This window comes from Nomascus leucogenys, chromosome 9 (assembly GCF_006542625.1).
Source record: "Nomascus leucogenys isolate Asia chromosome 9, Asia_NLE_v1, whole genome shotgun sequence".
In the NCBI taxonomy this organism is placed as follows: domain Eukaryota; kingdom Metazoa; phylum Chordata; class Mammalia; order Primates; family Hylobatidae; genus Nomascus; species Nomascus leucogenys.
In genome coordinates, this window is record NC_044389.1 from 63,904,246 (window position 1) to 63,929,650 (window position 25,405).

At 37.2% G+C, this 25,405-nt stretch overlaps 1 protein-coding gene across 2 annotated transcripts in view; it reads right to left on the reverse strand.

Annotated features, from left to right (window-relative positions):
- Positions 1-6,460: 6,460 nt before the first annotated feature.
- PRKG2 (protein kinase cGMP-dependent 2) overlaps positions 6,461-25,405 on the reverse strand; it is a 117,574-nt gene continuing 98,629 nt past the window's right edge. For both annotated transcript variants that reach the window (XM_030819060.1, XM_012499362.2), the window contains 4 exons: positions 22,400-22,522; positions 20,966-21,028; positions 11,363-11,429; positions 6,461-8,776 (listed from right to left, as the gene is read on the reverse strand). In XM_030819060.1, coding sequence (XP_030674920.1) covers positions 8,681-8,776; positions 11,363-11,429; positions 20,966-21,028; positions 22,400-22,522 — 349 coding nt within the window. In that variant the 3' untranslated portion in view covers positions 6,461-8,680. The remainder of the gene's footprint in view (positions 8,777-11,362; positions 11,430-20,965; positions 21,029-22,399; positions 22,523-25,405) is intronic.

Here is a 25,405-nt window from a genome sequence, read left to right on the forward strand (position 1 = left end):
TGGGGCACTGCCTAGTGGAGCTATGAGAAGAGGGCCACCATCCTCTAGACCCCAGAATGGTAGATCCACTGACAGCTTGCACCATGTGCCTGGAAAAGCTGCAGACACTCAACACCAGCCCATGAAGACAGCTGGGAGGGAGGCTGTACCCTGCAAAGCCACAGGGGTAGAGCTACCAAAGACCATGGGAACCCACCTCTTGCATCGGCATGACTTGGATGTGAAACATGGAATCAAAGGAGATCATTTTTGAGCTTTAAGATTTGACTGCCCTGCTGGATTTCAGACTTGCATGGGGCCTATAGCCCCTTTGTTTTGGTTAATTTCTCCCATTTGAAATGGCTGTATTTACCCAATGCTTGTACCCCCATTGTATCTGGGAAGTAACTAATTTGCTTTTGATTTTACAAGCTCACAGGCAGAAGGGACTTGCCTTGTCTTAGATAAGACATTGGAGTGTGGATTATTGAGTTAATGCTGAAATGAGTTAAGATTTTGGGGGACTGTTGGGAAGGCATGATTGGTTTTGAAATGTGAGGACATGAGACTTGGGAGGGGCCAGGGGTGGAATCATATGGTTTGGCTCTGTCCCCACTCAAATCTTATCTTGACTCCCACATGTGGTAGGGTCCTGGTGGGAGGCAGTTGAATCATGGGGGCAGGTCTTTTCTGTGATGTTCTCATGATAGTGAATAAGTCTCATGAGATCTGATGGCTTTATAAGGTGGAGTTTCCCTACACAAGCTCTCTCTTTGCCTGCTGACATCCATGTAAGACATGACTTGCTCCTCCTTGCCTTCTGCCATGATTGTGAGGCCTCCCCAGCCACATGGAATTATAGGTTCATTAAATGCTTTTTCCTGTATAAATTACCCAGTCTTGGGTATGTCTTTGTCAGCAGCATGAAAACGGACTAATACAGAGCATCACCAGGAAGTCTGTAAAAGTTTAACTCAAAGATTCAAGTGAATAAAGGTGCTGAATGCTGTTGAGGCCTGAGAAAGGCTATGCCAGTCTGCTGCCAATAAAACTGATGTGATGTAGTAAAATTTATACATGTTCAACAGTCCCCCCTTTTTTAAAAATAATCTTTCTGATATCTAGCCTACATTTCTGACTCAAATTTCTTTTTCTAAATTTTTTCTTATTATAATATATAATTTCTATGTATAGAACAAAGAAAATATAGATAAAAGAAAAAGTATGCATGATTATACCACCTGGAGATCATTACTGTTAACATAGTTATATAGTAAATATAAGCATTTACTAGAACTATGATTTTATCCTGCTGTGTCCTCAACACCTAGAACAATGCCTGGAACCTAAGTGCTCAAATTCATAATTGTTGAGTGAATCAGTTAAGACATGTATGTAATAATTTTCTTTGCATTCACCACCCATTTGAATAAGAGGTCTCCCTTACTCTGATTAGTCCTTATGAGCCCTCAAAGAGAAAAGGCACACTTTAATATTTTGACCATCTTTCCCAAAAGCAAAACTCAGCACAAGACCTTAAGAGAGGCTGACTAAGGCCAGGTGCAGTGGCTCACGCCTGTGGTCCCAACACTTTGGGAGGCCAAGGTGGGTGCATTGCTTGAGCCTAGGAGTTCAAGACCAGCCTGAACAACATGGTGAAACTCAATCTCTACAAAAAATACAAAATAAAATTGTGTTTTGGGTTTTTGTTGTTGTTTTGTTTTGTTTTCTTTTCTTTTCTTTTTTTATTTTATTTTATTATTATACTTTAGGTTTTAGGGTACATGTGCACAATGTGCAGGTTTGTTACATATGTATCCATGTGCCATGTTGGTTTGCTGCACCCATTAACTCATCATTTAGCATTAGGTATATCTCCTAATGCTGTCCCTTCCCCCTCCCCCCACCCCACAACAGTCCCCAGAGTGTGATGTTCCCCTTCCTGTGTCCATGAGTTCTCATTGTTCAATTCCCACCTATGAATAAGAAGATGTGGTGTTTGGTTTTTTGTCCTTGTGATAGTTTACTGAGAATGATGTTTTCCAGTTTCATCCATGTCCCTACAAAGGACATGAACTCATCACTTTTTATGGCTGCATAGTATTCCATGGTGTGTATGTGCCACGTTTTCTTAATCCAGTTTATCGTTGTTGGACATTTGGGTTGGTTCCAAGTCTTTGCTATTGTGAATAGTGCCACAATAAACATACGTGTACATGTGTCTTTATAGCAGCATGATTTATAGTCCTTTGGGTATATACCCAGTAATGGGATGGCTGGGTCAAATGGTATTTCTAGTTCTAGATCCCTGAGGGATCTAGAACTAGAAATACCATTTTTTTTTTTTGGTCGTGGTGTGCACTTGTAGTCCCAGCTACTAGGGAGGCTGAGGTGGGAGGATTGCTTGAGCCAAGGAGGTCAAGGCTGCAGTGAGCTGTGATTGTGCCACTGTACTCCAGCCTGGAACACAGAGCAAGACCCTGTATCAAAGGAAAAGAGGCTGAACAAACAGGATTCAGAAGCTCACAGGGCTTTTGCATGTTATGATCCACTTAGCAATCTGAGGATCCTCCTGAATTTTAAGCAGCAGGATTGGGTGGTTGGCTCACATCAGCTTGTGTTCCAGTGTGACTCCTAGCTTGCTTTCATCTGCCTGAAGAGTAAGCCCCATTTGTTCTATTATCACATCATCTTCTGCTTCTTCCCCCAAAATGCATGTCTATTTGTGTTTCCCTTACTGAGGAAGTTTATACTTATCAAAACAAATTTCATGTTACTTTTCATTGTACCACTTTTAATTTAGCAACCAACAATTAAATAAACAAAAATATCCTGGTTTTATGTCTTTCAGAATTGAAAATGCTCCAGCTCTAATTCAGTTTATAGCTTGCTTGTAAATCACTTGAGACAAATTGTTATTACTGATTTTGATTGAGTCATGTGTCCCATGCCCTAAATATATTTCAAAGATTATTTGGTAGAAAGAGGTAAAGCAAATCTCTTTACTAAATCAAACTGAATAAATTACATAATAATAATAATACATAATATGTTTTACTAGTTTTAAAACTGAGTGACTTTGTACTGTGTCAATTTAGCTAAGCCAGAAATATGTTTCCCAGAATTCCCTTTTCAGTATGGTTCTGAGTTAGGCCTTTTCACAAGAGAAATTTACATAAGATCTGAAAGGCAGACATGAGAAGCAGCTATATTTGCACTCCAGGGGACAGTGTAAGTCCAAGTACTGCTGTAGCTCATACACATTGTCTCATCTGTTGACTCATCTTGTTGGTATAGAGCACAGCCAGGCCTATGGCCTTTCCAGCTCCAGCTAGATTGTTCCTTCAGCATCTTCAAATCCTAAAGCAGGAATATTTTAAAGGTGTCAGCTTATCCTGTAGGTCACCTAAATGACCAAGGCTGGCAACCAGGAAAGATAGATGCAAGTTCCAGTTTGTCCTCATGTGTTCCAGTTTGTCACTACAAATTTGTTTTTTCCTCAAGGATTCAACTTTTTTTTCTCCTGTCCATTTTATCCTTCTTCCTCCATTTTATGTCAATCTTCCCTTCTAAATTAGTAGTTTAAAACAATGAACAATTATTATCTCACACGTTCTGTGGACCAGGAACTCCAGAATCATTTGTCTGAGTCCTCTGGTGCATGGGCTCTCACTAGGCTGCAAAGTATTGGCTGGGGCAGCAGTTCCATCTAAAGGCTCAACTCAGTGGAGGATCTGCTCTAAGTTCAGGCATGTGATTGTTGACAGGAGTTGGCTCATCATAGGTTGCTGGACTGAGGGCCTCATTTTCTCACTGACTGTTAGCCAGAGCCTCCCTCAGTTATTTGCCACGTTTACTCAAATTGCAGCAGCTGGCTTCCATCAGAGCAAGCAAATGAGAGGGAGAGAGGCTCAGGAGAATATACGCGGAGTCCTCTTCTAACCCAATCTCAGAAATGACATCCCTTCACTTTGTTTATATTCTGTTTGTTAGAAGGAAGTCACTAGGTTCAGCCAGTACTGGAGAGGAGGGGATTATAAAAGGCTGTGACTACCATAAGCAGGGATTGCTGGAAGCTATCTTTGAAGGTGCCCACCACACCCCTTCAAACAATCCTTTGAGGCATCTTGTATGTGCTGTACAGAACTTCTCTCATAAAAAGTAAAACTTCTAAGAATCTTAAGTGCATTTTCTCAGAGCATCTTTAGAGGAAAGATTTGTGACTGGCTATTGTCTAGTGGACTGGGTTATGAATTCGTATATGAAAAAGTCATGACATTTTTAAAAGAAATATATCAGCTTGAAATAAAGAGGCAGAAACGAGCTGAAAAGAGGCATTTCTACCATCAAATTTTCACAGGCATCGAAGTGGCTAAGATGTCTACTCAGTTGAAAAATCAGCTATATTTTATGGAAGAGGAATGATGGCTCAGAAGGCAGAACCAAGATTCTAAATGGTGGCTCCATGAGCTATAAAGAATGACTCACAGGGAGTAGGAGTGAGTCCTAAGGCGAGAACAGCTCATGTGTCTGGCCAAATTTCAGGATTACCATAGACTAGTTATTGCTTTGTGCCTTCCATTCTCTCCTCCTAATCCAAGTATCTGGTGTGGTCGTCCTTTGCTTTTTACCGCTCAATGTGTGAGTGTCCAGGCAGATTACTTATTTACTTATTTCACAGGATTTTAGACTTAAAATGTATGGAAGGAATTACACCTGAAGAGTGTCATCTACACTTAAATTGGATTTAGATGACATGACCCAGGACCATGAGCCAGAGCCTGATAATATTTTTAGGGAGGCTCTTGGGAGGGAATAAATTTGTTTTTCATATGGGAGTAATATAAGTAACGTGTGGCCAGAAAGTGAATCGCGGCAGTTTTAAAACTTGTTCACAAATTCTTTAAAATTCTCTTCATTAGGAAGTTAAGTCTATGTTCTCTCCCCTCAAATCTGGGTGGGTTTTTATTTCCACCAGCAGAGTGTGGGAGAAGTGATGTTACTCAACTTCCAAAGCTAATTCATAAAGGATAGTATAGCTTCTGCTTTGTTAGCTAGAATAATCACTGTAGGAGCCCTGTGCTGCCACAAGAGAAATCTGACTAGTTTAAGGATGCCATTATGTGAGGAATCCAAGCTATGGAAAAGGTATGTGTAGGCAACCTGGTCCTAAGTCCTGTCTTTGAGAAGTCCCAGCCAGGTAGCAGATATGTGAGTGAACAAGGCTTCAGGTAATTCTAGCTCCTAGCCACTGAGTCACCATTAGTCTTTGAGTCTTTCCAGCTGGTTCCCCAGATATTATGGTGCAGAGACAAGCCACCCTTGTCATGTGTTGTCTGAATTCCTGACCCACGAAATCTAGGAGAGTAACAAAATGGTTGTTCTAAGCAACTAAGTTTTGGGGTAATTTGTTACACAGTTATAACAACTGGGACTCAGCCATGAAAACCATCAGAGCTAAATTGTGAATAAAATGTATATTTAAATTTGGGTGATGGGTACATTGAAAACCAAATCACCACCATTATGCAATATACCCAAGTAACAAACATGCATGTGCGCCCTGAATGTAGAATTTTTAAACAAGAGAAAGATATAAAATAATAATAATAATAATCATCATCATCATGATGCTGGATCCCTCAGGTAATTTAAAAATAAAATAAAATGAGCATCTGTTTGTAAAAAAAAATGCATATTTAAGGCCAATAAATAAAAAAATTTGAATAAAGTCAACTATCTGTGTATTTATAATTATTTTAGTATCTTGTGTGAATGACTTAATAGATGCAAATACTCCTAGTACAATGCCTAGCAATAAAGAACAAGGATTTGTTATTGTGCCCAAAGAAATATACATATATACTTATTTTCAAATGTTTATTATGAATGACCTACTATTAATAATATTCTGGAGCAAGATTTCAAAGCTTTAAATGTATATCTCCACGTTCCAGAAGAGTAAAGCTGAGGTTTAATGTTCAAGGTTACACAAATCTGGGCAGAGCTGGAATTCAAGCCCAGGTTTTTTTTTTTTTTTCTTCTCTAAATCTCTTACTTTTCACTACTACACTGTCTTTTCTTCAGATGTGTTTATATTTAAACAAAGCATTAAGAACCTATAATTATGAAAAGTTGGTCCCACTTGGAAGAAGCTCAAGGATGAAAAATTAAGTTTACATCCTAACAAGAGAGATTGGGAATGATTTAATGATTAGGAAAATGATGGGTTTGCATATATGAGGGTAATTTTCCATATTTCCTTGGATGTGTGTATCTTTATTTCATAAAAATTAAAATTTAGATTAACTTAATGAAGCACTTCACTTTAGTGAGGGATAACCCTTCATCTCATACACCGAAGTTTTTGATCAATCATTTTTACTTCATGATTTAAAAGAAAAAAAAAAAGACAGATACTGGATTTGATAAGTACAATTCTGCATACAGATACCAATGATACATAAGATTCAGGATTAAATGGTTATTAAGGCCCCTTTAATTTTAATAGAGACAGTAACAGTAGCTCCCATCTATGCAGCAATGGTTATTTCACAGATACTGGGCAAAAGACTCTCTACATAACTTAATCCCTGAAACAAGCCTCTAAAGTAAATATCACTTTACTCTGCCTTTTTCTATGAATGAGAAAGCTAGTACTCAAAAAAGCTAAATCACTTTCCCAAAGTCACTCAGTTAGGAAATAGTGGAGTTGGGATTATTCAATGGTTCAGTCTCTCATTTCTTCATCTTTTAAAGTACTCTAAGGAAACAACAAAGAATCACGTGGGAGGATAACACGCTGACATGGTCAATCACAGGAAAAATAAACCTGTAGTACTCTAACTTGGTTATTTCTATATATGTAGGGTTTTAAAAATTACAACTATTGATCTGCTTTGAGAACATCATTCCTATTATAACTGTACAGTCCTAATATCCACCCAATACATAAATTTTCTATCTTTATAGGTTGGTAATTTAAAAATATATACATGGAAAAACATACAGTACAAACAAACCAAATTCAAATAAAAATCTTTAAAAACTCTTAGAAATTCTTTAAGCAGGTTATGTCAATCCTATTAAAAATGATTATTCTATGTACAATACACAATCTTTAAAAATACAGCTCCAGGAAACAAAAACTCTTTGGTTCAGCAAAAGGATTATAAATGTGGAAATCTAATTTGTTAAGGATGCACCTTTCTGGATTGGGCTTCACTTATCTAGCTTAATTCATTAAGGAAGCATATAGCTGGCTTTTTTCTGGATGATGAAATTATGAGTGGGGACTGGGTAGAGGTTTCTTTTGACATAGAACATTATCATATGAAAATATAACCAGAAGCTTGAATAATCCCGGAACTTATACAGTATTTTTACTCTGCCAGATTTAAAAAATATGGAAAAGTCTCTGCTTCTCATTCATTTTGGAAGGAGGGTAAGGGAATGATCATAGTCAATACATACAACCATTCACCAGTAAAGTTCTTAGGTACTAGGTCCCATGCTATTGAAACTATCCTATTTATTATTTGGGAGATTGCAAGGAAGGGATAGGAGGAACGCTGTTGTCCCTTTTACTCCTGAAATCCTATCACTTTTCCGGTGGTTTGCCTGTCTTAACAATCTAAATTTATAAACACATCCATGACTCAGATGTCTTTAAAAAGAGCTATTAACTCAGCAGTGATTACAGTGCATCAACATTTGTCAATGGGATTTATATTAAAAATTAAGGATGATTCTATACAATTTTGGTTTATTAATAGCAACAATCACAGAATTTTTCAAAATACCTCAGATTTTCAAAGAATTAGCAGTCTTACCTATTAGAATATATTTTCCTTTCTATTTACTGGGAGGCAAAAGCCTTCACAATTTTGTTCCAGCACATTTTCTACTCTGGTTATGAAAATATTTTAGCATCATTTAACCACACATTGTAACTATCTTTAACAAGGACTTTTGAAAAATCTCTAAGGTATCACTGATCATAAAGGAGATAAAATATTTCTTGCTTTACTTTTTTTTCTAAGTTCCCCAACAGAAAATAATTACCTGACTGGACTGATTGATTCAGTTACTTTAGGAAAAGGTGCCACTGACTATTGCTCAATCTTGCCTCTCCCTGGACTCATGTCAGAGGCATAGTAATATATTTTCAGGCTAAAAGCAGGTGAAAGTCAGGAGGTTCTGTTGGCTACCATGCTTTCTGCAAACCACCATTTTAAGATACCATCATGCTTATATGAAGTTGCTGAGAGCTGGGGGACTCTCCAAAATTCACCATTGTTTTTCCTTCTATTTGTATGACTTAGTTATTCAAGGGCAAGACCCTTTTTAAATGTTAGTAGTACTCAAACGAGAAGGATATGATTGGAATGGAACAATAGATTGCAGAAAAAACTGCCACTTTAACAAAAATGGCCCTGATTGTGGAAAGGAAAATGGGGTAGCCTCTAGCAGTTGAGAAAAGCAAAGAATGTAATACATCAATAATTCACAGCATCTAAATGAGACACTATAAGTCAGAACCACGTCCATACCATTCTCCTCTTCCCCTTGTGAAGGAATTTCTTTTCCCTAATGGTCTTCCAAAGATATTATAATACTCTGAAAAGAAAATAATGTGTTGGATTATTGATCCTTGAGGTCCTCTTCTGTAGTGTACAGGCAGTAATCAACTTTTCTTCTGTCAGAAGTCTTTATCCCAGCCTGATAGCTCATCTGGAGGCATTCCCTTTTCAGGAGGATATTTGTCAAAGTAGCTGTGATCTATGGGTCCATTGAGCTAATATAGAAATAATTAAAACAAAAGGAAGAATAATGTTGACCAAGCATGCTATCACATATGGGTAATGTTTTTTATTTCAGAACACTGATTTCATACTGCAACAACTTGGAAGTCACATACAAGAAAAAAATGACCAATTATCATTCTTGAGTCCTAGTCTCAGCCTCATGAGATCTTCTCTTTACAACCAAATAGATTTGGTCACCAGATAACATTCAACAGTAACTACCTGGCATGAGGAGTTTTCCTAAAGAAAAAGTTCAGAAATAGGCCAGGCGCTGTGGCTCACACCTGCAATCCCAGCACTTTGGGAGGCCGAGACAGGCAGATCACCTGAAGTCAGGAGTTTGAAACCAGCCTGGCCAATGTGGTGAAACTCCATCTCTACTAAAAATATGAAAATTAGTTTGGCATGGTGGCACACACCTGTGATCCCATCTACTTTGGAGGCTGAGGCAGGAGAATCACTTGAACCTGAGAGGTGAAGGTTGCAGTGAGCTGAGATCACACCACTGCACTACAGCCTAGGTAACAGAGTGAGACTTTGTCTCAAAAAAAAAAGTGATAGAAATGATGTCTATTTATGTTTTTAATTGAAAACTCTTTTAAAATCGAAATCTGCTAGCGTTCTTCTTCCATTGTATAAGTTTCTCACCAATCCTGAAATTTTTTATGGTTAATTGATCCATATAAAGTATTCAGAATGCCAAAAAAGGAACAATTCAAAATATTAGTGAACCTGTTGAGAGAGTGAAATTATGCTGGTATTAAATTATTTCACAAATAAAATGACTTCTAACTCTGCTTTCAAACAAATGTAAGTAATGCCTAATCGAATGATCAGCTGAAAAATCATTAAAAATATTATTTATGATAGATCATAATGTGGTGGAGGAACAGAGCTAGAGATCGTTAAGAAGGAGCTCAAAGTGACATCACTGTAATAAAACCCTCCATTCCCACTTATATATGTGAGAACACAACTCTTAGAACTTGTATCTACAAAAGAGTAATTTTAAAAAGGAGTAGAATTGATGCTGAATCTGATCCCATTCTTCTAATAAATAATATTTATCCATGGGTACATGAAATAATTTCTTCTCAAAAAATGTTTATTTAATAATTACCTTTAGATATTCATAATATATTTATGCCATTTGACACTGCATGCCATAAAAATGTAACTATAACAGAATTCAGAAGAAATATTGGTGTTATCACAAATTTTAAATCTAAAATTTAAAGGCATTTAAAGAATGATCAAGAAAGATTGTCAAGCATAGAAGCATTTTACATTAGGATGAAATCTTATAGGGAACATAGAATGAAAATATGATGATATGATGAAAAGGAGTGACACAATATTTCAGCCCAAACTTTATAAGTGGCAGATAGGTATTAAATCTCAATGGTATTTAGATTATAGTAGACATATTTAAAGGAACGAAGTAACAGTAGTGTTTTATTTTATTTTTATTATTATTATTTTTTTGAGATGGAGTCTCGCTCTGTCGTCCAGGCTGGAGTGCAGTGGTGTGATCTCGGCTCACTGCAAGCTCCACCTCCTGAGTTCACGCCATTCTCCGGCCTCAGCCTCCCGAGTAGCTGGGACAAGTGTCCGCCACCATGCCTGGCTAATTTTTTTGTATTTTTAGTAGAGACAGGGTTTCACCACGTTAGCCAGAATGGTCTCCATCTCCTGACCTCGTGATCCACCTGCCTCGGCCTCCCAAAATGCTAGGATTACAGGCCTGAGCCACCGTGCCTGGCCTAGTGTTTTATTTTAAAATGTCAGTATTTACAACATACTGGAAATTATATTCTCCACAACTACACTTTGATGAAAAAAAATTCAGATAGCAATCTACCAATGTATAAGAGGAAATATAGATCTTTGCAATCTTTTGGAAAAAACACTAACATAAACTTAGTAGTATGTTGACCTAGATCATTCCTGAGTCATTCTTCCTCCCATGTTAGCTGAAGTTCTGCTTCCTCTGGAGCTGCGCTATCCAGTAACATAACCATTAGCAACACTTAGTGACTGAGCACTTGAAATGTTGCTCATCTGAACTGAGATGCGCTATAACAGTAAAATTCACTGGGGATTTAGAAAATTTAGTATGCAAAAATAAACATAACCCCTATCTCACTAATATTTTATATTGATTACATATCGAAATAATATTTTGGAGGCATTATGATAATTAAAATTATTTTCACCTGTTTTTTTCACCTTTTTAAAATGGCTATTAGAAAATTTTAAGTTACATACATTGTTCACATCAAATTTCTAGTCATTTGTCAGCCTGAACAACACTGACTACTTTGGGACTTAAGTGGCAATGACACTGTATTTGGTTCTTGATGGTAAGTTAATGTCCATCAACTAGGCAGTACTATTTAGTCCCTATAATCACAATTAGTAAGACAAATTCACTTAATTTAAAATAAAAACTGTTTTTTTAAAAAAAACCCACCTAAAATCTGTTATGGGCATATACATACACATACATCTAAAATCTGTGTACAAAAACAAATCCCTGGGAAAAAAATTAAAAAGTAATATAATAAATACAATACCTCTCTTTGTAAAGGTGATGGAAGGCTCCGTGCTTTCAGTCCCTCCCAATTAAAACCATTTAACCACCTGAGAAATAGAAACAAGAAGAAAGAAAGAAGACAGAAAGAAAGAAAGAAAGAAAGAAAGAAAGAAAGAAAGAGAAAGAAGAAAGAGAAAGAAGAAAGAGAAAGAAAGAAAGAAAGAAAGAAAGAAAGAAAAGAAAAGAAAAGAAAAGAAAAGAAAAGAAAAGAAAAGAAGAAGGAAGGAAGGAAGGAAGGAAGGAAGGAAGCAAGAAAGAAAGAAAGAAAGAAAGAAAGAAAGAAAGAAAGAAAGAAAGAAAGAAAGAGAAAGAAAGAAGAAAGAAAGAAAGGACAAAAAGAAATATTACTTGGATGATAAACTATTAGCATGTCAAGTTATCTGCCATGGCTTTAAATAGCACTTATATACTAATTATTCCCAAATTTCTATTTCCAACCAAGACCCCTCCATCAGCTTACAGGCTAGGGTCTACAATTGTTATCATCTTCTGACAATTAGATGTCTAATAGGCATCTGGCACGTATTAGGTCCGAACAGAAGCTTCAAATTTTCTCCACCAACCTCATCTCAATTCTTCCAGTTGCTCAAACCTAAGCTCTTGTAGTTATTCTTTGTCTTATATCCTACCTGAGTCCATGAGCAAATCCTGTCAGTGCTAGCTTCAAATTCCATCTATATTCAGTATCTGGCCAGTCTTCAATACCTTCACTCTACTAGCAAGGAACCAGCCCTACTTTTGTGCTGGAGATAACTTAGCAGCAAGATTGGTCGTTTATAGCATAAGTCAGGTCACAACATGCCTCGGTTCAATACTTCCCCACCTTTTCCACCTTACTCAGTGTAAAAGGCAAAGTCTGTTCCACGTCTTTGCTGTAACCAACAAGGCTTTATAAAATCATTGTTTCTACCGCCATCCTTCCATTACCTTACTACTATTTTACTTTTCTCTTTCTCCCTTAACTCATTTATCTTCTCACTATTCTCCTAACCAACTAGGGTTGTTCCCACTTTAAGGCCTTTGAACTCAAGGCTGGATTGTTCTTTCTCTAGATTTCCATGTCTTACTCTCTCAACACCTTCATGTCTTTTCTCAAAGTTCATCTCAGTGAGATCTTCTTTGGCCATCCAGTCTAAAATTGAAACTCTTCCCCACCAACACACACACACACATACACACACACACACACACACACACACACACAAGCTTCTTATCCTCCTTCCCTACTTTATTTTACCCCCCTTAATTAGCATTATGGCTATCTTATATACTACTTGACTTAGTTATTGTGTTTACTTTCTATCTCCCCACTAGAAAGCAAGCCCCATGAGGGCAGAGATTTTTATCTATTTCCTTTTCTCTGTGCCTCAACACTTGGAGTAGTGCTTGATATGGAACAGGGGCTCAATAAATTTTTGTTGAGTCACTGAATGACTCTGCAAAGGAACACACTTATACAGAAAATGTATTTTACAGTAATCTGTGAAAATATGGGATTAAGTGGAAGTTCTTTCATCATTGCTTACGCGTCATTAATCTAAAAGGGCTGATCTGATCTTCATATATTTCAAGCATATATTTCAAGCTTGATGGTCTAGAAATATAACACCAGGAGTCAGGAGGCCTCATTTCTCTTGAATAGAAACAATCTACTCTTTCTCTCAGGATCTTATAATAAGAACATGAAATCATGCTGTTCTATAGCCACTGATCTTTTCTACTGGCACACTGAGGTCAGCTCAGCCAGCCAGCCAATATTTATGGAAAGCCAACTTGGTCTCAGCCATCAAAAAATGGCCCTGATAGACTTGCTTGATGCAGGGTTATCACAAACCTTCAATTTGTAAAAGATAAAATATCTGCAAGGTGCAGTAAGTAAAGCAAAGTGTGATAAAACAAGGTATGCCTGTACCTGAAACAAATGTTTCCTCTTCCTGTCAGGAAAGATTTAGTTGTACCCTACAAGTATATCAGCCTTCTTTTAACGTAGGTGTTGGGAGACATGACTGGTGTCTAGTTTTAAATTAGCTCTTAGATACAAGATAGCAGAGCTCTGTAACTATTCTGTGGAAAGATTATTTAATATAAAATGGACAGATACATACAACTGTATTGTTTTTAAATACAAAACTAAAGTGACTAGTTCTCTAAGAAAAAAAAGTTTTACTTTAGAAGGGACTGAAAAAATCTGATGCCAAACTTTAGAAAGAAATTTGTTTATTTGTTTGTTTTTTAATTCTAAGAATATACTGAGTAGAGAAGCTACACAGCTTAAAGACTTGCGGAAGGTTTTAAGATGTTTTTGTTTTGCTGGGAGGTGATAGAAAAAACTCAAGTAAACAATATAAATTATTAAATTAATTTCAGATAGTAGTAAGTACAAGGAAGATAAAAGAGAATAAAGTGGTAGATGATGTCGGGAATAGGAACAGATTGGGAGGGGCTGCTTATAGCTAGGGTGGTATTTGAAAAAGTGATATTTGAAAGCGCCAGAATGAAGAGAAGGGGGAACCATGGGAAGATCTGTGGCAAAGCCCTTCCAGATGGAAGGAATGAGCTGAAGTGTAGTGAATGCAGAGGAAACTAGAAAAAAAAAAATGATGTCTGAGAAAGAGCCAGAGGCTAGATCACGTAGAGCTTTGCAGGCACAGTAAGGGATCAAGATTTCTACATGTAGTGAAAGAATCAGAAAGCTCTAAGTAAATGACACAAGCTACTTTTCGAAAGATACTTCTGGCTGCTTTAGAGATAAAGACTACAGGGGCCAGAATGGGATGGTGATGCGTCCCTGTGATTAAAGGCAGGGAGACTTTCAGGAGGCTGTCACATTGCTCTGTCTGTTGGCCATACCAGAAGTTAGGCTCTTCCACCTTTCTCAATCTCTTCTCACCCCCAGACTTGGGTTTGGTTCAGTGCTTGACTGGATTTCCTATTACAAGTCTAAGCTTAGCAATAGAAAAGGAACAAAAAACAGAGAGAGCAGACTCTAGTGCATTCCATTTCAGATGCTATTCTAAACCAAAATATCACTTTGCCATAAGCTGCTGAAACTCCAGTCAGAATGAGAGTCAGACAGCAACCCAGCTGTTTTATATCCCTCCTCTGCCCTTACTGTAAAACCACAGAAGTCCTCTCTTTGTTCTACCCACTGCTTTTTTGCATAGACTGAAAGTCCACTTTTAGGGATTTCTAGGTACACAGTTCTATGGATTCTTTTCTTTTGTCACCAAATATGCCAACAATTCCTTTTAACATATTTTACAATGCTCTCTACCCAGAGGTGCTTCATAAATACTAATAAAAATCATTACTATCACCCTACTGAATCAAATAGCCCATGTGTTGCTTACAGAGTACTTGTTACAATCTGACTTATCACAGTATTTACTTAACATGCGTGGCTATTCACTTAACACATGGCCTTCTGACACTAACCACATTTTAAGTAATGCAAGCGCCAGCATGCATTGGTGTGTAAAAAATATTCACCAGAGAAATATTAGCAGCAACAGCATATAAACTGCTTCTTCATTTCAGAAGACTCATAGAGCCTATTCTGGAAAGTAATTTCGAAGACTAGAAATATCAAAAACAATGTTAAAATACAGGCATACCTTGGAGATATTGAAGGTTCAGATCCAAACCACTGTAATAAGGCAAGTCACACAAATTTTGGAGTTCCCAGTGCATATAAAAGTTATGTTTAAACTGAACTTCAGTGTATTAAGTGTACAACAGCATTATGTCTAAAAATGTACATAATTTAAAAATACCTTATTGCTAATCATCTGAGCCTTCAATGAATCATAGTCTTTTTGCTGGTGGAAGGTCATCCCTTGGTGTGGATGGCTGCTGACTGACAAGGGTAGGGGTCGCTGAAGATTGGAATGGCTGTGGTAATTTCTTAAAATAAGACAATGATAAAGTTTGCTGCACTGATTAACTTTTCATTTCATAAAAGTTCTCTACAGTATGTGATACTGTTTGATAGCATTTTATGCAGAGTAGAACTTCTTTTAAAACTGAGGTCAGGCTGGGCATGGTGGCTCATGGCTACAATCCTAGCACTTTGGGAGGCTAATGTGGGAGGATCTCTTGAGGCCAGGAGTCTGGGTAACATGGCAAGACACCCATCTCTACAAAAATAATGTTAAAAAATTATCCAGACATGGTGGCATGCACTCATAGTTCCAGCTACTCAGGAGGCTAAGGCAGGAAGATCACTTGAGCCCAGGAATTCAAGGCTGCAGTGAGCCCTGATCACACCACTGCACTCCAGCCTGGGTGACAGTGAGACTCTAAAATAAATAAATAATCAAATAAATAAATAAATTGAGGTAAATTCTTTCAAACCCTGCTACTACATTATCAACTAAGTAAGTTTATGTAATATTTAAATCCTTTGTTGTCATTTCAACAATGTTCACAGCATTTTTGCCAGAAGTAGATTGGATTTCAAGAAACCACTTTCTTTGCTCATCCATGAGAAGCAACTCCTCATCTGTTCAAGTTTCATCATTAGATTGCAACATTCAGTCGTATGTTCAGGCTTCAATTCAAATTCTAGTTCTGTTGCTATTTCTAGCACATCTGCACTTACTTTCTCCAATTAAGTCTTCAACTTCTCAAAGCCATTTATGAGGGTTAGGATCAACTTTTTCCAGACTCCTATTGATGCTGCTATTTTAGCCTCCCCTGATAAATCACAAATGTTTATAATGGCATTTAGAATGGTGAATTCTTTCCAGAAGGTTTTCAACTCACTTTGCCCAGAGTCATCAAAGGAATCACTATGGCAGCTATAGCCTTACAAAATGTATTTCTTAATAACAAGACTTTAAATTCATCAAAATTATTCCTTGAGGTTTAGGCTGCAGTGAGCCACGTTTGTGCCACTGCACTCCAGCCTGGGTAACAGAAAGAGACCCTCAAAAACATTAAAATTAAAAATAAATACTCCTTGTTTCATGGGCTGCAGAATGGATGTTAACAGCCATGAAAATATATTAATCTCCTTGTACATTCCCATCAGAGCTCTTTGGTGACTAGGTGCATTGTCAATGAACAGTAATATTTGAAAGAAATATTTTATTCTGAGCAGTAGGTCTCAAGAGTAGGCTTAAAATATTCAGTAAACCATTCTGTAAACACATATGGTGTCATTCAGGCTTTGTTCCATTTATAAAGCACAGGCAGAGTAGATTTAGCATCATTCTTAAGGGCCTTAGGATTTTTAGAATGAGCATTGACTTCCAGTCACCAGCTGCATTCCTAATAAGAGAGTTAATCTGTTCTTTGAAGTTTTGAAGCTAGATATTAGCTTCTCTTCTCTAGCTAGGAAAATCCTAGATGTATCTTCTTTCAATGTAAGGCAATTTATTCTTCATTGAAAATCTGTTTTTATGTAGACACTTTCATCAATGATCTTAGCTGAATCTTCTGGATAACTTGCTGCAGCTTCTATATCAGCACTTGCTGCTTCACCTTACTCTTTTATGGAGATGGCTTTTTTTCTTAAACTTCATGAACCAATTTCTGACAGCTTCTGACTTTTCTTCTTCAGCTACCTCACCTCTCTCAGCCTTCATAGAGTTGACGAGAGTAGAATTTTGCTCTGGATTAGACTTTGGGTTAAAGAAATGTTGTGTCTGGTTTGATCTCTATACAGACTACTAAAATTTGTTCCCTATCAGCAATAAGCCAGTTTTGCTTTCTTACCATGCACATTGTGACAGTTAATAATGAGTGTCAAGTTGATTGGATTGAAGTATTGGTCCTGGGTGTGTCTGTGAAGGTGTTGCCAAAAGAGATTAACATTTGAGTCAGTGGGCTGGGAAAGGCAGACCCACCCATAATCTGGGTGAGCACAATCTAATCAGCTGCCAGTGTGGCTAGAATATAAGCAGGCAGAAAAATGTGAAAAGAGAGACTGGCCTAGCCTCCCAGCCTACATCTTTCTCCTGCACTGGATGCCTCTTGTCCTCGAATATTAGACTCCAAGTTCTTCAGTTTTGGAACTCAGACTGCTCTCCTTGCTCCTCAGCCTGCAGACAGCCTATTGTGGGAGCTTGTGATTGCGTGAGTTAATACTTAATAAACTCCCCTTCGTATATCTATTCCATTAGTTCTATACCTCTACAGAACCCTGACTAATACATGTGTGTTCACTGGAGTAACATCTTTAATTTCCTTCAAGAAATTTTCCTTTGGATTCAAAATTTGACTAATTGGCACAGGAGGCCTAGCTTTCAGTCTATCTCAGCTTTTGATATGGCTTCTTCACTAAGCTTAATAATTTCTAGCTTTTTATTTAAAGTGAGAGAAATGAGATTGTTTCTTTTACTTGAATACTTGGAGGCCATTGTAGGGTTATTAATTGGCCTGATTTCAATACTGTTATGTCTCGGGAAATAGGGAGGTCTAAGTAGAGGGACAGATGGGAAAACAGGCCATCAATAAAGTCATCAGAACACACAACATATATCGATGAAGTTTGGCATCTTATATGGCTGCGGTTTGTGGTGCCCTCAAAATTACAATACTAACATCAAAGATCACTGATCACAGATCACTATAATAGATATAAAAATAATGAAAAGTGTAAAATATTGTAAGAATTACCAAAATGTAACACAGACACACAAAGTGAGCAAACGTTGTTGGAAAAATGACCGTGATAGACTTGCTTGATTAAGGGTTATCACAAACCTTCAATTTGTAAAAAATAAAATATCTGCAAGGTGGAGTAAGTAAAGCAAAGTGCGATAAAACAAGGTATGCCTGAACCTGAAACAAACGTTTCCTCTTCCTGTCAGGAAAGATTTAGTTGTACCCTACAAGTGTATCAGCCTTCTTTTAAGATTGGTGTTGGGAGACATGACTGGTGCCTAGTTTTAAATTAGCTCTTAGATACAAGATAGCAGAGCTCTGTAACTATTTTTGGGAAAGATTATTTAATACAGAATGGACAGATACATACAACTGTATTGTTTTAAAATACAAAATTAAAGTGACTGGTTCTCTAAGAAAAAAAAAAGTTTTACTTTAGAAGGGACTGAGAAAATCTGATGCCAAACTTTAGAAAGAAGCTTTTTTGTTTGTTTTTAATTCTAAGAATATACTGAGTAGAGAAGCTATGCAGCTTAAAGACTTGTGGAAGGTTTTTAAACACTCCCATTTGGAGAGAAAGATCAAGTTTTCTATGTTCCCCATCTTCAGCTTTATAGCTTAAAAAGCACTATGAAAATAGAATGAAAAAATGCTTCTGAGCATTTACACAACCGAAGACACTGTAAATTTGGTATATCTTATTAATCACCTCTATACTCTGCACTCAGACTCTATATTACATATAGCAAAGACAATGTTGCCTATTAAGAAGGAATAAACAAATTAATCCCTACAGGGAAGGAAATTCAAAATTCTTTATTACTATGCTGAGGTGAGAAAATCCTTTAGCAGCAATTTGCATGTGCATCTAATGACAATTTGACAGCTACATTTAAGTGAGCCTCAGGTAAAGAAGCAAAAGCTAAGCTGGAGCCTGTTAACAGATATATCACTTCTATTCCCCAGCTACACCAGAGCAAAACATGAAGACCCTTCTATAATGAGAGAAAGGAAGAATGTATATTGGAAGAATGGCTTTAATTGACAGAGCACTTGTTTCCTCAATATGAATAGTGTGTTTCTGTGTCATTTTATGATGAGAAAAGAAATTATGATAACAGCATGGAGTGCTGGAAGAAAATAAATTAGAATCTAAGACGAATAATGAGCTTTACAGCTGAAGGCAATCCAAAGGATAGCACAGAACATTAGAATACTACAAGCATTTTGATTCTATAAAATCTACATGTGTCTTTATCTTTCTTTCCTTCCTATGTTTCCTCCCTCCCTTTCTTCCTAAAAACACCCTTAAGGCAGAGCTCAATATGAATTTACAATATTGAATACATGGCTTTATTTCGAGTAAGTTCATTAACACATACAGTAGAATTGGCAGGTTGATTTTTTGTTTTTGTTTTGAAGCTGTACTGCTACTATTAAGAAACATAAATAGCATTTCTATTCAGCAACAGCCCTTCTCCCTTTATTTTCATATCATGTTGATGTACCCCTAATTCTTCAGTGAAAGATCTATAAAGGAATGAGGCGTTTTCATTTCTAAAAGTGAACAACATATCAGTGTAGTCAAAGGATTTCAATAATAAAAGTCTCAAATATATTTTGCACTATCTACATATTCTTAGAAGTAATTTTTTATATCTGTGAATCATGAGCAAAATGAAAACACCTTAAAGATGGCAGCAGTTATCCAAGCACTGATTTAACAAGCCAAAACCTGAAGGTTTGAACTGCCACATTTGAATATTTAATAAATCAGAGAGGATGTCTTTTTTTATTTTACTTTAAGTTCTAGGGTACATGTGCACAACGTGCAGGTTTGTTACATATGTATACATGTGCCATGTTGGTGTGTTGCACCCATTAACTCGTCATTTACATTAGGTATATCTCCTAATGCTATCCCTCCCCGCTCCCCCCACCCCACAACAGGCCGTCTTATGAAGGTTATCAACGGTTCTGAAGGCCAGCTTTAAAAATTCACAGAACTGAAAAAGTACACATCAGATTACTGCAAAAGGATAAAGCATGGTTTGAGGTTCTGTGGAAACCAGTGAAATCAATATCCATTACCCAAAAAGTAAAATATAACATGAGGGTTCAGAATTTGAGGATATTCAAAGGAAAATTATATTTAAAATAAATATATATTATTAATTAAACCTGAAATAGAATACTTTTTCACAGTTGATTTAGGTGATCCATCCTCTTGAATACTGGCAACAACAATGGTATCCTCTTTTACTTACAAGTTCAATGCCCAAATTAGAATGTAATTCCTTCACAGATTCCAAGTTGATATTTCAAAGTATAATAAATACGTACAGCTAGTATAGATCAATAAAAATACATACTAGGATCAGGCATCGTTGCTCATGCCTATAATCCCAGCACTTTGGGAGGCTGAGGCAGGTGGATCAGGAGGTTAGGAGTTTGATACCAGCCTGGCCAACATGGTGAAACCCTGTCTCTACTAAAAATACAAAAATCATCTGGGTGTGGAGGCAGGCACCTGTAATCCCAGCTCCTCGGGAGGCTGAGGCAGGAGAGTCATTTGAACCCAGGAGGTGGAGGTTGCAATAAGCCAAGATCGTGGCATTGCACTCCAGCCTGGGCAACAGGGTGAGACTCTGTCAAAAAAAAAACAAAAACAAAAAACCACAGAATAATAAAGACAGAAGTGGATAAAAAGTTAATTTGCTATGACTTGAAGACATGATTTTGTAACTTCTTTTGTAACTTCAATCATTCTTGATATGAATTTCCAGCATGAGACAAATCACTTTGAGATTATTATAACTACATCTACTGAAACACAGATAAAAAGCAAAGCACCATAAAGAAAAAATTGAAAGTCTGGAAAGGGACCTTCGTGGCCTCCTGAGAGAAGCTTTTGCAAGTACCACATTGTTCTCTAAATTTCTATATTTTTCTGGGCAAAGAAATAATTATGTACCTGTGTTTCTTAATGTCATTTATTCCATTCTTCAGATTTCCCAGCCTTTCTGTTGGATTTTGCCTAAAATGATAATTTGTAAAAGGCAATTTATAATAATTATAATTCAGAAAATTTTAAATTAAAACTTAACATCTATTTGTTAATTAATTAATTCATTCATTCATTAAAAAACATGCATAAAGTTGCTACTGTAGACTCGAAATCTGAGTTTAGGGAGGTGAAAAGACACGACCTTCTCGCTGGAGGAGCCACAGTTAAATTAGACTTTGGAGTGTATATATATATGTGTATATAAGGTATGAATAAATACTTTAAAGAACAAGCAGGCACTATCTTGCCAACTGTGCTGAGAAAACCGGGACAAGCTTTAGAGAATCATTTACATCTAAGCTGAAATCTTAGAAGCATGCAGGAATTCATACTGGCAACCCATAGCTAGGTTTTTAGTTCTAAATTTACTAAATTTTAATGCTTTTTAAAAAGTTCAAATAGGAAAAAAACAGCAAAATGAATTTTAAACAAAAAATATCCGGAAGTCTCCTATTCTCTGATAAATTATTTTTAATGGTAAGTAGAAATTGGGGTAATTTAAAATAAGAACAGAGGAGCACTTTTTAAAAAATGAAGATGGAAAGAGGTCATATAATAACACTTCATTATCACGACTAATTTTCTTTCAAAATAACAAGATTATTATAAATACATTACTCCTTTTTTATATTGTGAAAATTTATGTGGCGCATAAGAAAATTTGTAATGCATATATAATGCCTAGTGATCAACTCAGGGTATTAAGGATGTCCGTTGCCTGAGTACAATACATTTTTAAGTATTCAATTGTCCTCTTTGAACACTGAATTTATTCCTTTTATCTTACTGTATAATTACATATTTAACCCACTTCCCTTCAGCCTCCCCTCTCCCTTCCGAGTCCCTGATATCTACATTTCCGTTTTCTATCTCCATGTGTTCAAATTTTTTAGCTCTTATATAGAAACAAGAACATTGAATATTTGTCTTTTTGTGTCTGGCTTATTTCACTTAAGATAATGACCTTCAGTTCCTTCCACGTTGCTGAAAATGATATGACTTCATTCTTTTTAATTGCTGAAATAGTAAATTACTCCTTTTTTAGCCTAAGGTTTGTGGTTTATTTTGCTCTACAACAGATAAAGATGATACCCAAAGGTTGTCTGAAAAATTTAGATCTTTTTTTAAACTACTTTACAAGTAGGTACTGTGATTCTGTAATGTGAAGTCAACTAAAACTCCCTACACTGCAAAACAGAAAATGACTGTCTTTAAATATAATTTGCCTATATAAAAACAGCACAAAAAGTAAATATGCACCTAATTTTAAAATGTGTAGAAACAGAAACCGAAGCCTTTAGACTTTCTTCAAGACAAGGGGTTACTGACTGTCATTCTCACCTGCAAAGCCTCCGAATCAAATCCTCAGGTCGTCGTGTTATCTTCCTGGGAAAATCCATTTTTTCAATTCCTTTGAGAATCAAATTGTAGGTCATCATTTGGTCAACCCCAGAAAAGGGTGGGCTAGAGGAAATCCAGAACAGGACACATTAATAACAGGGTCTGAGATCACATTTGGAATGAATTTTCTTTCTTCCTTCTTTCCTTCTCTCCCTTCTTTCATTTCTTCCTCTCTCTGTCTCAGTTGTTTTATAACAAATTTAGATATATCCTAGAAAATCATCTCACTAATTTAATATCGCTTAGCACACAATACACACACACACACACACACACACAGGTCATGTGTCGATAATCACTAAAAATAAAATAAAGAAAGGGACAGAGAAGGTATGATTTTTTGAGATACAGTAAATAAGAAAAGCCTCTCATAAGCTGACAATTGAGCAGACGTATGAATAAAGAAAGGGAAGGAAGTGAATGCACCGCACCACTACCTGTGGCAGACGGTTCTAAGACAGGAAGCACAAAGGCCATGAGTCAGGAGTGGGCCTCGGTGGTCCTGCATAGTGAAGTGGGCAGTGTGGCTGGTGGAGTGAGGAAGCAAGAGGGGAGTACATAGATGAGGACAACATCGCATAGATGAAGTGGGCTATCGGAAGGACCTGGGGATACATTCTTGAGCAGGATGATCTAAATTACAGCAGCCAGAGTAAGGTTTTCCTAATGTGTGGAGGATAAACTATGATGGTGATAGTGAGAAAGTCAGGGGCAAGGAGCCCCAGTAACCTTGCCTAGGATGGTAATGTTGAAAGTAGTGAGATATGGCTGGATTCTAGATCTACTTAGACTGTGCAATAGGCTGAATGTCTGTGTTCCTCCAAATTCATTTGTTGAAACCCTAATCCCAGTGTGATGGTATTTGCAGGTGAGGCCTGTGGGAGGTAATTAAATCAGAAGGGTGAAGCCCTCATGAATGGGACTGGTGCCATTCTAAGGAAAAGCTAGCGAGCTAGTTGCCTGGCTTTCGGCCATGTGAGGATACAAGGAGAAGTCAGCAGTAACTCGGATTAGGATGCTCACCATAACCCAACCATCCTGGTAACCTGATCTGGGACTTCCAACCTGAAGCTGTGAAAAATAAATGTTTGCTGCTTAAGCCACCCAGTTTATAGTATTTTGCTATAGCAACCCAAGCTGACTAAGACACATAGTAAAGCCATCAAGGTTTGCTAATGGGGTGAATAAGGCGTGTACGAGAAATAAAGAATTCAAGAATGACGCTGAAGTGTTTTGGCCTTGTTGCAGTTATTTCCTAACAGGAGAAAGACAGAGTTGGGGTGGTGTGCAGAGCAGGTTATGGGGAAGGGAATCAAGAGTTATGTTTTAAACATCCAAATGGAAATGCTAAGCAGGAAGGTGGATTTATGACATAGGCATTTAGGAAACGGGTTAAGGCTGAAAGTGTGACTTGGGGAGTCATCAGACAGTATTTATGGCCATGAGAATTGATGGTATCATCAAGAGAGTGAGTGGGTAGAAAAGAGAGAATAGAGGTCAAGAACTGAATTGGTCCAATGTTGAGAGTTAGAAAGATGAAAAGAATCTAGCAATGGAGACTGAGAAGGAGCCACCAATGTGGGAAAAGAATAGAGAAGAAAATTATAGAAGCCAAGTGAAGAGAGTATTTTTATTTATTTATTTATTTATATATTTATTTATTTATTTATTTTAGAGGGACTCTCACTCTGTCTTCAGGCTGGAGTGCAGTGGTGCAATCTCGGCTCACTGCAACCTCCACCTCCTGGGTTCAAGCGATTCTCCTGCCTCAGCCTCCCAAGTAGCTGGGACTACAGGTGCATGCCACCATGCCCAGGTAATTTTTGTATTTTGAGTGGAGACGGAGTTTCACCATGTTGGCCAGGATGGTCTCAATTTCTTGACCTTGTGATCCACCCTTCTCAGCCTCCCAAAGTGCTGGGATTACAGGCATGAGTCACAACACCCACCCAAGAGTATTTTTTAAAAAGTACTGCTAAGATCAGTAAACAAAGACTGAGAATTGGCCACTGAATTTGGATAACATTTTAACTCATATACTTTGCTTTCAAAAACACTTTCAAGGCTGGGCATGGTGGCTCACACCTGTAATCCTAGCACTTCGAGAGGACAAGGAGGGAAGATTACCTGAGGTTAGAAGTTCGAGACCAGACTGGCCAACATGACAAAACCCTGTCTCTACTAAAAATACAAAAATTAGCTGGGCATACTGGCGGGCACCTATAACCCCAGCTACTCAGGAAGCTGAGGCAAGAGAATCGCTTGAACTTGGGAGGCAGAGGTTGCAGTGAGCTGAGATTGCCTCACTGCACTCCAGCCTGGGCAACAGAGCGAGACTCCATCTCAAAAATAAATAAATAATAAAAACACTTTCATATGTATTCTATTATGCCATTTAATTTTTGAAAATTAAAGATGACTTTCATGAACTACTTTGCTATATATTAGTCATACTAGAGACCTTGTGTTACCAAGCTTTCCCACTCTGGGTAATAAACAAGACAGTCAGTGTACCAACTTTTTACTAAACTATATTTCACTTGTAAAGAAAATGAGGCAGGAAACCAAAAACATTGTTATGATATATTCAACTTATTTATATATTTATATTATTGATTTTTTTTTTAATTTTCATTTCCCTCCTATGCTCTGGAGTTCAGGGCATTTAAAGTTAACCTTTCTCATGCCCTACCCAGCAAATCATTTACAGGTCAAACAAAACAATTGTTACAAAAACAATTTCTTGGCCTAGTGTGATGGCTCACACTTGTAATCTCAGCACTTTTGGAAGCTGAGATGAGTGGACTGCTTGAGCCCAGGAGCTTGAGCCCAGCCTGGGTAACACAGTAAGATCCCATTTCTTCAAAAAAATTCTAAAAATTAGCTGGGCATGGTGGCATGTGTCTGTAGTCCCATCTACTCTGGAGGCTGAAGCAAGAGGATTGC